The following is a 13574-nucleotide window of genomic DNA, read 5'->3' on the forward strand; positions in this document are numbered from 1 at the left end:
GGGTCGAGTCACTGAAAGTATCAGCGTGAACAACGTGAAGGTATTTCTCGTTCAACGATACAATCTATTATGGGACTCTGCTCAAACAACAGATGTGAACAAAACATACACGGCACACTTCACTCGATGAAGGGTTTCAATATCTACAAGTAATGGGTCTCGTAATTTACTTTGTGCGGGATTTGGAGTAAAATAAACTGATCAACCAAAACATTATGACCTCCCCCAATGCGAGGTCGGATGCCGTCTGGTGGAGGTGTGGACGCGTGATGGCTTAACAAAAGTATGTAAGCGAGCAGACACAGACGAGTCATCGCCCTAGGGAAGATATGGGGTGGAAATTAGGGGGGGCGGTGGAGTTTGACAAGGGGAAGATTTTTATTGCGCGGAACCTGTGAACGGGTATCTCCATAGCGGCAAAACTGGGCGAATGTTCACGCGCTACTGTCGTGAGCATCTACGGAAAGAGGTAGAAGGACGATGAAATTACCACTAGGCGCTGGAGATGGGTAGTTCGCGAACGAACGGGTGCAAAGGAACGGTTCAAGAAGATGAACGAAAGGATCGAGGAACGAATTCCAAGGAACGATCGGTTCATAGTTCACTTCGGTCGTGGCGGTCTACTTATAGTTCCCGGGAACGAGGAACGATCGGTTTATAGTTCAGTAGTTCACTTTGGTCGCGGCGGTCACTTCGGCAGTTCTCGTTCCACCCTCGGTCGCGTGCTCGTCTCAGTCTCGGTCTCCCTCGGCCGCACTCATCGTTCTTCGCATGACCACCTGTCTCAGTTCCACTGCCGACTGCTCCTAGTTAGTTCAGTATCCAGTTGTCCGTTTCGTTCACTGCGCTCGCCCATTTTACATGTGTTCCAAACCGTTCTTGCACTTGGGTCTGGCTATTCAGTGTCCACGACCGGCAATCAACAAGTATTTCATAGTTACGTAAATTACATAAAAATTACGTTGTATGTAATAGGTACGTCTTTTCAGGTAACAAAAGGGCATGTCAGCTCACTTCATTATATCGATGAACAGCAGAAGACATAACAAGGCAAGTTTTTTTGTTATTCATATATTTTTTGGTTTCATCGACCTGATTTAGCAACTAACAATAATTTGCTTAATTTTTAGTGTAAGAAAATTCATATAAAACGATTTTCGTGTATCTCTCATATACAAAACATTACATTTAGGAAGGCTCTAATTATTTTTAAGTTCGGTTGTTCCCAATTTGCATTACCTGCTAGTTTGGTTTCTTTGAAAAAAAAAAAAGAAAAAAGTGGGTTGTGGGTCATTTTGGCTCAGTAGGAAAAGCGGTGCCTCTTCATTTGAAAAGATATAGATTGCCATAAAATCGTATTTACTTATTATCTCAAAAGCATTTGTTCAGAAGGAGCTTTCAAACCAAAAACTTTATTACTGAAAACTTTATTATTATTATTGGTGCATTAACTTTAATAATGTAACATAGAAACCCAATTTTTACTAATCGTGTGACGCAAGTATATGATGAGAAAACCACATTTTATTTTATTTTCATGTTCTCTTCTCCATCTCTCTACACATCGTCATTGATTGTTTCGCAGTTGTTGCTTGCATTAGCTTGTTATTTCTTCACTGCCTAATTATTACATGTTTGTGTGTTTGTTGTATCTGCTCGTAACGGGCAACACATCGTTCGTAATTGGCGAACAGTCTGTACTCGGGACCGGTTGTTCGTGCGCCACCCTATATTATTTCCCTGCGATCAGCCACACAACGCTACAGTTGGCTAAACGAGAGGTTGTGCAGGAATCACAGAAATTACTTCTAAAAGTGTGTAAGAATTCTGTAATGAATAAAAACTCTATACTCCAGAGGGGAGGCAATTGCCCCCTCATGGTGCCCTCCATCCTTCAGCCACCTACACTACTAGTTTTCAGTTTTTCATAAGAACCACATACCAAGCACAAATGAACGGTGAACGAGTAAAAATGAACGGTTCCCAAAAAAGAACGATCAGCAGTGAACTAGTTCCCAAGGATGAACGGGTTTGCCCATCTCTACTAGGCGCTAAATGGATGGACACGGACGACTCTTCACAGAACGTAGGATTCTACGGCTTGTCTGCTCTGTAAAGTAGGATAGATGGGGATTTGTGGCATCTCTGCCGCAAGAGCATAATGCTTATACACGCACAAGTGTTTCGGAGCACGCTGTCCGTTGGACCCCTACTTGATTCCAGTGGGCAGGGAACCATCGGGATTTGACCGTCCATCAAAGGAAACGTGTTGGATCTTCTAGTGAATCACATTTTGCTACATTAGGTTGATAGTCGTCTCGACTAACGCCACCACCGAGGTGAACGGCGGCTCGAAAATTGCATTGCGCTATAGACACAAGACTGGTGGGAGCAGTCTTACGCTAGGAGAGGCACTCTCCTGTGCTTGCACGGGACCTGTGTTAGTATCACACGACACGTTGGCAGCAGCGAACCACCTGCATCCCTTCATACTTGATTTCCCCAATGGCGATGTCATCTTTCAGTAGTGTAACTGTCCGTGTCTCGGAGTCAGAACCGTGCTCCAGTGGTTTGAGGATCATTATAGTGAACTCAAGTCGATGTCTGGGCGATCAAATTCGCCTGATGCAAGCCCTATGGAATCCAGATGGCTCGCTATCCGGTGCCATCACGGCGTACGCCAATCAGAGGCTCGTTATTTACGCGAATTACATGACCTGTGCAGAGACACCTAATGCCACATACCTACACAAACCTACCAACAAACTGTCGTATCCCTGATACTCAGAATGAGTGATGTATTTCGTTGCAAAGATGGGCAAACAAGCTATTAAGCAGATCGTCATAATGTTTTGACTCATCAGTATATGTTGGTACCGGCATTAAGGTGCGTTTCACACGTAACATTCATACTCATGGTATTGTATTGTATTGTGTGGAACAGGGGACCAAGTAACGCTGGAGAGGCTTCGTACCCGCCGTAGCCCTCAGTTATTTGTGTGGTAGAGTAATTATGGTGTACGCGTACGTGGAGAGAGTGTTTGCGCAGCAATCACCGGCATAGTGTAACTGAAGCGAAATAAGGGGAACCAGCCCGCATTCGCCGAGGCAGATGGAAAACCGCCTTAAAAACCATGCACAGGCCGGCCTGGCCGCCACACTGTACCTCGACACTAATTCGCCCAGAAAAAAGTGCGTTAGACCGCATGGCGAACTGGGCAGGCCCATACTCATGGCACTCATATGCTGTATAATGGCTACTATTTCTCATAATTATGCACATAATATGGCTGCGAGATAATGAATAGATTAGACGGGAACCGTGAGCGCGTTATCTCATGGTTTCATTTGAAAACTAGTGGGACTGGAGAACTACATGTAAAACACGTGTATATCAATGGTACCTCCTACCATACTCTTCACACGAACGTAAACTTAGCCTGGTATGAAATTCTTCAAGAATGGCCAGCTCTCATGGACTACGCAGCCAACACCATGTGGACAACTGGATGTCAATGTCAAAATTGTGTACTCTCCATGCTGAATCGTTCTTGGTTTACTAGCAAAATTCCACACGCAATACATGTAAAACCCAATTTCTCTCAACAACGATAATCGCTTATTGACTGTGTAGCCAGTACCATATAGGTAATTGGAAGTTAATGGCACAATTATGTGCACAACCGACTGGATCGTTCTTGGATTAATAGCAAAACTGCAGACGCATCACAAGCAAATCCTGTCCTCACCTAACCTGGGAAGCAGATGGTCCTTCCTCTGTGCAGCCGTGTTCTCGTGGGACCACGAAGACAATGATCAATCAATCAAAAATAAGTAAACTAAAATAACTCCACACACCAGAATACTCAAATAATGAACACTATTCACTCGATTGTGAACCTAAGCCGGAACAAATTTATGAAAGTGCCTATTCTTTGTTATAACAGTTGCGACCATATGGTTAGCTGATACACAATGGGTGAAGCCCATATCATAAAGTAAGAAAGTAAAATACTCTGAAAAAAAGTTAACGAAAATGAATAGCGTAAATTAAGTGCAATATCAAGTCAACAAACATCAGATGTGCTAAGATTAACTTGATACCATTGGACTGAAATAAGCACCTTGAGCTCGTTAGAAATATGTCCTCACTACTCAGTTTACTTGAAAAATAATTACAAAAGGTGCTCGCAATATAACCCTGGCTAGGACGATACTGAAAAGGGATGCATTAGTTGTTTTATAGCAATATATCTCATGCGTTTCATTTATCATTCAAGGTGATGAAGACGTGCACAAAATCCGTCCATCCTCTCAGCCAGCTGAAACAGAATGATGAAAGCGGCAAAGTTGTGGCTGACGTTCACTCTGCTCGTCCCTGAGGGGAGGGAGGAGGCTCCTACCAACCCCAGAGACTCTTCCACCGTAGGTGCATATTTGACTGTTCACACCACGCATTAGGGTGGCAGCAAATCCCAAACGAAACATGTACACCTGCACTAAACTGCTCTACTCATGAAACCGCAGCCAAACACTCTCTCATTTGATAACTGACAGAAACATAACAGGAACTGGAAAGGGATGTGTATTACATAATAAATAAATAAGCACAGGAGTCTAGATTCCTTCTTCTGTTTTAGTTGCAGGTGATAGATACTAGTAATTAATAGAGAAAGCTTTTGACAATGTTGACTGGAATACTCTTTCAAATTCTGAAGGTGGCAGGGGTAAAATACAGGGAGCGAAAGGCTATTTACAATTTGTACAGAAACCAGATGGCATTTATCAGTCGAGGGACATGCGACGGAAGCAGTGGTTGGGGAGGGAGTCAGACAGGGTTGTAGCCTCTCCCCCATTATATTCAATCTGTATATTGAGCAAGCAGTAAAGGAAACAAAAGAAAAATTCAGAGTAGGTATTAAAACCCATGGAGAAGAAATAAAAACTTTGAGGTTCGCCAGTGACATTGTAATTCTGTCAGAGACAGCAAAGGGCCTGGAAGAGCAGCTGAACGGAATGGTGTCTTGAAAGGAGGATATAAGATGAACATCAACAAAAGCAAAACGAGGATAATGGAATGTAGTCGAATTAAGTCGGGTGATGCTGAAGGAATTAGATTAGGAAATGAGACACTTAAAGTAGTAACCGAGTTTTGCTATTTGGAGAGCAAAATGGTCGAAGTAGAGAGGATATAAAATGTAGACTGGCAATGGCAAGGAAAGCGTTTCTGAAGAAGAGAAATTTGTTAACATCGAGTATAGATTTAAGTGCCAGGAAGTCGTTGCTGAACGTATTTGTATGGAGTGTAGCCATGTTTGGAAATGAAACATGGACGATAAATAGTTTAGACAAGAAGAGAATAGAAGCTTTCGAAATGTGGTGCTACAGAAGAATGCTGAAGATTAGATGGGTAGATCACATAACTAATCAGGAGGTATTGAATAGAATTGGGGAGAAGAGGAGTTTTTTGGTACAACTTGACTAGAAGAAGGGATCAGTTGGTAGGACATGTTCTGAGGCATCAAGGGATCACCAATTTAGTGTTGGAGGACAGCGTGGAGGTTAAAAATCGTAGAGGGAGACCAAGAGATGAATACTCTAAGCAGATTCAGAAGGATGTAGGCTGCAATACGTACTGGGAGATGAAGCAGCTTGCACAGGATAGAGTAGCATGGAGAGCTGCATCAAACCAGTCTCAGGACTGAAGACAACAACAACAACAACAACAACAACAATTAAATGACGCTGTCGTGAATCATTAATTCTGACAAAATATGGTTCTCGTTTTCATATTCACAATTATATAAGAAATAGAGGCTAACGAATGCTGTAGGTATAATATTAATAAAAAGTGTAGATGAACTGATGTGTAAAGATCGTAATGAGCAAATCCTTTCAGATGCCCTCAGTGAGCTCACTCGTCTGGTACTGGTCAACGCCGTTTATTTCAAGGGTAACTGGATCAAGCAGTTTACTAAAAGCGCTACAAGACCTGAACTTTTCTACCCAGAATCACAACCAGCAAAAAATGTGGACACCATGTTCATCAAGGACAGATTCAGTTATGCACTCATAAGTGAACTGGATTGTCAGGCCTTGCTTCTTCCCTACCAGGTAATCAGTCTGAAGAACGGAAAGAATTGTACTTAAGATATAAGCAATGATATGAAACAGAAATTCGTAAGAATTGTAAGATAGTGATTCCTTACCCTGTATTACTGTCTTCTATAAATCCTTAAAGTTGGAAGTGCAATATTTTCCCCATGCATAAATGAAGAAAAAGTAGCAAGAAACTGAGCTGAGTTATTTCTTTGCATGTTTTGAACAAATCAATCAAGTTCACTATATGGTAAGCTTATTCTTAAGTGCTTGAAGTACATGAAATGAAGTGTGGAATAAATAAGTTCTCTGTAATTATTAAGTCAACAAAGAAAAATTGTAATACATTGTAAGATATACACGCAACACTATACTTGGAAGTTTAAATGTTCCTTCAATCACATAGATATCACGGGAGAACATAGTAAAATTAGATTTCAGGTACGTAGCTCATTGTATATTGTCTGTGATGACACTCTTACATTGTTTTAGTGTGTAGTCGATTACTCTGTTGAGTAAAGTATGGTATTAATGTGCTTCTGTTTTCTGATCTCATTTCATACGTCAGGGTCGTAGAATAAGTATGTTGATACTTCTGCCCCGAGAATTAAACGGTCTACCGAATGCTGAGAAGAAACTTACAGATGTAAGTCTTCAACAAATTATGTCCAGAATGTACAGGCCTGAAGTGATTGTACACTTACCTAAATTCAAAATGGAGTACAAGAAGGAACTTAAAGAAACACTAATGAAAGTAAGTGGAGTTCTGATATGTAACAAGTAACATTAAAGAATTGTTGACTTTTAACATGCTAAAGTTAATCATTGTCATATGGATACTGTATTTCAACTCTTTTACCTGAGGATGGTCATGTTGCTTGAGACTAGTGGCGTATAAAATTCTTCAACTCAGCAGATGAAGGTCTTATTCCAAGGCCGGTTTAAGGCCCAAACTACACAAGTGGCTGCTTGGGGTGACATGTTGAGAGGGGCACCAGAACTGCCAAGCGCAATTTTTTTTATAGAGGTTGAATCACAATTAGTATGTACAACTGTAACGCAGGAAAATGTACCATTACCGAAGCAAAAACTTTCCAGTGAACACTGTGTCATAAACGAGATATGTGAGATAACTGTGAATGTGTGGTCATGAGCTGCCACTCATTTGTGTCAAATATTGTCCCAGTTAGTATAAATGTAACTGAAATGTAAACTTTTTGATGAAGCCACCATCTAATTGGGCTCAAATTTTATCCGAGGCTTACGTTAAAAAGAAATACAATAAATTTCAGCAGGTTGCATATGGTGAAAGAATTTTCTCAAAAACCCAAATTGGTAAAGACATACCATAAGTCAACACTTTCTGATGAAAGGTTTTTTGAACTGTCAACTCCAGCCGTTGAAACTGATACCTTGGACTCAATAGATTTAGATTAAATTCTGGAAGAGTTTTCCAAGTTAAAAGCTAGAAAAATTATAATATATTTTTATTCAAGGGAAATGTTATCAGTACAAATTTTGAAACAATGTAGGAATTACTTGTATTTCTCTTTCGTATCACACAAAAATTTGTCTCTTCATTTTCAGTTTAACCATGTTTATCAGTTTTTCACTACTTTATGGCAGATTCTTTAAAATGTAAGTGCAGACTGCTGCGTTTTCTTCACATGTAAAATACACACAACCCATTTAAATAGCATGTTATGTTGAAATCGTCATCATCATTTAAGACTTATTATGCCTTTCAGCGTTCAGTCTGGAGTGTAGTCTCTCTTATGAAATTCCTCCATGAACCCCTATTCAGTGCTCTCTTCTGATGTTAAGCCGATTACTTCAAAATCATTCTTAACTGAATCCAGGTACCTTCTCCTTGGTCTACCCCGACTCCTCCTACCCTCTACTGCTGAACCCATGAGTCTCTTGGGTAATCTTGTTCTCCCATGCGTGTAACATGACCCTACCATCTAAGCCTGTTCGCCCTGACTGCTACATCTATAGAGTTCATTCCCAGTTTTTATTTGATTTCCTCATTGTGGACACCCTCCTGCCATTGTTCCCATCTACTAGTACCTGCAATCATCCTAGCCACTTTCATATCCGTAACCTCAACCTTATTGATAAGGTAACCTGAATCCACCCAGCTTTCGCTCCTATACAACAAAGTTGGTTGAAAGATTGAATGGTGCACAGACAGCTTAGTCTTGGTACTGACTTCCTTCTTGCAGAAAAGAGTAGATGGTAGCTGAGCGCTCACTGCGTTATCTTTGCTACACCTCGCTGCCAGTTTTTCACTGTGTTGCCATCCTGTGAGAATATGCATTCTAAGTACTTGAACCGTCCACCTGTTCTAACTTTGTTCTTCCTATTTGGCACTCAATCTATTTATGTTTCTTTCCCAGTGACATTACTTTCGTTTTGGAGATGCTAGTCGTCATACATAGTCCTTACATGTCTGATCTAGCTCTGAAATATTACTTTGCGAACTTTAAATCGAATCAGCCATCACAACTAAGTCATCCGCATATGCGAGACTGCTTATTTTGTGTTCACATATCTTAATCTCACCCATCCAGTCTATTGTTTTCAATATATGATCCATAAATAATATGAACAACAGTGGAGACAGGTTGCAGCCTTGTCTTACCCCTGAAAATGTTGAAAATGTCAATATAAAATTAGATGATAGTTTTTGTATTTATTTCCTTTTCCAGTTGATAAAGAAAATGACTTGTATATCACACAATTAAAAGGTTTCCTTATTAAAATAAAAAGGAATACCAAAAGTTTTATGCCATCAATTTTCCCACCCAATTAGATAGCATGTTTTTGTTGAACCTGGAACTGCACAGTAGGCCTAGCTCTTTTTGTTTTCATTAAAATCTTTTCAAGATCTCAGAAGTTACCTTAAATAGTAATGAATGCTTTCATCTTCTAATATTTAGTACTGCAAAGAGGTTCTGCTACAGAAGACTATCCATGTAGTACATATTTTGAAAGGACAGCCTTTATATTTAGATTTATTTTTACGATTCTTACATGTAAGAGCCAAAGGAGAGGCAACGGATGTCTGACGGGAGGGGGATGCCGAAAGCTATGTTGTTTGTGTAGAAATGTTCTGAAACCAGTCCTGTTTTAGTCACACAATATTGTATTTCTCAGTTGTGATATTAGTCAGTTAGTTAATTATTAGTCACAAAACAGTAATTTGAATGTTAGTGAGGAGCAGGGTGACAAAGACTTTGTTTATTGGCTTAAATGCATTTGATATAACAAGACCCAGTGTCTTAGCTTGCTGTAGAAAACTATTTCAATAATTTAATCAGAGCTTTTCACGTCAGAATTTCGGTTATCAACAATGAGTAAACTGTTGTAAGAGGTAAAAAAATCTTACTTTTTTAGGTCCTTCTTTGTTGTTATTTAATATGTGTACCACTGAAACGTCTTTGAATGATAAAATAGAGTACATTTTTCGTGTAACACCTATCATTTCAACATTTTGAGTTAGTATATCATCCACACTGAAATCATTCAGCAATGCTAAATGGTATAGAAGATACCAACATCCACTGATTTAAGTACATGTATACAACCATGCGTTTTAAATCATTTTGATTCCACACTTTCTGTGTGGCTGTACAAGAAAAGCCTGTACGAATAATTAGGAAATAAACGTAAGGATTTTCGGTATTTTGCGTCTTACAGCTCTCAGATGTTGAAGAAAATACATTTTTAATTGCTTAAGTCAAAGGTGCTATTTATTTATTGGTTGACTGGTTTCAGGTTTCGCCCATTTTCACTAGCAACCTATTACAGAGAACAGAAATACCTTTTATTCGAACTTAAAGAACGTTAAAACAAGGTCGATGGCTTCTTTTGCTCATGGAAATATGTGCTAAACTTTAGCCACTTTCTATCATAACGAACTCAAGACTGGTGTAAATAATCGACAAGACAGAGAAATATAATGTCATGTCAGTTAAACAGAATCAGTGTAAATACAAATCACAATCGCATCTCTCCTCATCATAATAAGCTTACGTAAGTCCCCAGCTCAATTAAAAACCTACATGTTCTCTATTGTGAAAAGTATGAGCACCTCATATTGTTGCTGCTACGAGCAACAATTGACGTTTCCCATCACTCATGGTGTCGCCCTTGTAGAGGCGAGTAAAATGGCAACTGAGAGGTCTCCATTAATTGTTTTGAACACCAGCTTTGTTTACCCTTCGCCGTTTGTTCATGGTATGACGGACAATGACAAGTCCAGTGGCTGTCTGGAAGAAAAAAGAAGAAAATGGCTATCTAGCAACCTGTCGTCATAAGCCTTTAAACGTGAATGGGAATTACTGAAGAGAGGGATGAGAATCCTATTGTGCAGTCGCATAATCGACAGCTACTGCCAATTTGGAATGAAACGACATAAAAATACCATGCAGAAGTAATTTAAGGATTTAGTTGACCATAAAAGAGCAAAAAATTACAACGATCATTAGTTGGGTTTCATTTTTCTGCACCTCAAGAAGCACTTTGTGCTAAATTTGCGAGCATGGAGGAGTGAAGGAACTGGTGGTATGAATGGCAAAATTTCTGAAGTCGAACGCATTATTCAGCTGTCGTGGCAACAGTTTTCAATGGAACAGAACGAAGGGTATGGAGACCTTATACATTATTGCCAAGCACGTAGGGTAGGTCAAGGAACATGGCTGGAACTCTTTCCAGATTTAAAACCTGCTCTTGTCGAATTTATGAGGGAAAAAAGTAATGCAGGAATGAAATTTACAATTTCCAGAATGGATTCGAAAACTCGTATTTTAACTGAACTTGACTGCATACTGCACACATAAAGGCATTGCAGGATATGGAACAACATATTTCTGATTTGTCTGCGATGAATCTAAAAAGATAATTGCATTACAGGAGGGTCAAAGTCTGACACATACACATAGTAAATTTCCGTAAGGTCACTGGAGAAAACGCGAGATTTGAAGAATTCATATTTTTCTAATAGTTTTTAGGACACTGCCAACTTACATCCGGTTTAGAGCTGTTTTCGAGACCGTTTGCCATTTCAGTTGAACGTGCGCCTGTACATGTGCAGATCTTTTACAGACAACTCATTTTACTTTAAATTGTTACGGACTTCTACATGTTTTTCTCTGGTAGTTTACACGGCTCCATAATGAGGTTGCAAAAGTGTCACAATATTTCAGGCAACATAACATACGTGTGAAATACCTTCTTTCGATTACGGAACTAAATAAAGTATGAACACGAGTGTTAAAATCTGTGAAACTATCCTCGTCTGTCAGCATGCCGAGAATCTGTACCAGATAAAAATAATATTGTGTGTTCAGTGCACCAAAATAATTAAACGATACTGAAAATTTGATGTGTTTGTGATCAATGTTACTGAGAAATCTTTCTTTTAATGTTTTCAACATTTCGCGGCCCTATCAGCAACTGTATAAATATTAATTTTAAATTAACAACAGCCTCAGTTGCAATGTTTACCTAGATTTCAGTCGGGATAACGCAACCTTCTTCAGAATAAAAGAACTACGATTTGTCCATAATGGACAACGTCAAAAACTAAAAACTGTAATATAGTAATACATAGTCATATTGCAATAACATATCTGGGAAACAAATGTTAAGACAGTCGATATTATCTTTGTTCCTTACAGTATAACGTATACGTCAATTTCGTTAGCCGCACGTGCTTATCCATAAAATTTTAAGTTTCGGAGTACAGTGTTAAAAAGTACGCATGACACACTATCGCACATGCACTCTCGAGGCTATAGCCAGTTCCAGTACAACATCCGCTGCTGCCGTACTGTGGTCGCGAGGTGGGGCCGAGGCTGTTTCCCAGATAATTTATTGCAATATGGCGATGTATTATTATATTATAGTTTTTAGTTTTTGACGTTGTCGATTATGGACAAATCGTAGTTCCCTTTATTCTGAAGAAGGTTGGGTTATCCCAACTGAAACCTAGGTAAATCTAGGTAAACATTGCATCTGAGGCTGTTGTTAATTTAAAATTAACTTTCTTCCTTTCTTTCTCGGGGCCTTGGTCCCGCTTAAATGCGGGATCGGCCGTGTTACTATTGATTTGGCAGTGTTAGTTGGAGAGGGTGGCTGGATGCCCTTCTTGCTGTCACCCCGAACCCCCCGTGACAGAATTAATGCACCCCATCTGTCTGCATCTAGTGTAAGCCATGGAATTGTGTGAACGGTTTCAAATGTCTGCGAGTAGTGTAACTGAGGCGGAACGCGAGGACCGGCCTGGTATTCACCTAGCAGTATGTGGAAAACCGCCTAAATACCACACCCAGGCTAGCCAGCATACCGGCCCTTGTCGTTAATCCGCCTGGCGGATTCGATCCGGAGCCAGAACGCCTACCTGAGTCCAGGAAGCAGGAGCATTAGTGATCTCGGCTACCCTGGCGGGTCTACGTTATTGAGAAATGCGAAATATAAAACAAAGTCGTATCCAGCGTGACTGAGTTGCCATTCAGTGCGACGCTACGTTGTCAGTAGCTGTCCGATTTGGTAAGGACCTGTCCTTCATTCTTTTCGTTATTGTTCAGGTTTATAGCGTTTTCTGCATTCTTCTGACTGGTTTTATGTGGCCCACCACGAACTCCTTTCCTCTGCCAACCTTTTCATCCCAGAGTAGTAACAATTGCACCCTACATCCGCGATTATTTGCTGTGTGCATTCCGATCTCTGTCTTCCTCCTCAGTTTTAACCCTCTACACTTCCCTCTAGTATCATGGAAGTTATCCCATGATAGTAGTGGTAGTAATCTGTAGTGGTAGTAATCTGTAGTGGTAGTAAACTGTAGTTGTAGTAAACTGCAGTTGTAGTAAACTGCAGTTGTAGTAAACTGTAGTTGTAGTAAACTGTAGTGGTAGTAAACTGTAGTGGTAGTGGTAGTAAACTGTAGTTGTAGTAAACTGTAGTGGTAGTAAACTGTAGTGGTAGTAATCTGTAGATCTCTTTCTATAGGGATATAGGACATGTCAAAGTGTTTATAAGTTAAACCAATTTAAAATAATGTATGTATGTACACATACATTTACAGACTTCTAGTTAGAGACAGTCATCAGATTTACTCCTGGTACACATTAACTTTTTTTACAAATAACTTACTAAATAATGTAATGCCACAATGTTCACTCATATCTCACTATCAGTCACTGCACACACTATGCACACATTGTTTCATAACACTTCACTCACTACACACACACACACACACACACACACACACACACACACACACACACACATACACACACACTGGTGATCTCTGGGTCATTTTCTGTACCGCAGCATCCTACTTGCATTTCTGAAAAACTGAGTCAGCATCCCTCTAAAACGAGGGAGATGTTGAGCTCAGAAGGAGTAAGAGTTGTCAGTATTGTGATATGCATAGCTTGGGGTAAGTTTTTCTAGAAAAGGAAAAA

General features: G+C 39.9%; 1 protein-coding gene across 1 annotated transcript in view; it reads left to right on the plus strand.

Moving 5' to 3' along the window:
• Positions 1-13574, plus strand: part of LOC124595350 (serpin B6-like) — a 68473-nt gene that overhangs the window by 33254 nt on the left and 21645 nt on the right. Inside the window, exons 5-6 of the mRNA XM_047134065.1 lie at positions 5900-6114; positions 6668-6853. Of these exons, the coding sequence (XP_046990021.1) occupies positions 5900-6114; positions 6668-6853 (401 nt within the window). The remainder of the gene's footprint in view (positions 1-5899; positions 6115-6667; positions 6854-13574) is intronic.

Source organism: Schistocerca americana, chromosome 2 (assembly GCF_021461395.2).
Source record: "Schistocerca americana isolate TAMUIC-IGC-003095 chromosome 2, iqSchAmer2.1, whole genome shotgun sequence".
Classification (NCBI taxonomy): domain Eukaryota; kingdom Metazoa; phylum Arthropoda; class Insecta; order Orthoptera; family Acrididae; genus Schistocerca; species Schistocerca americana.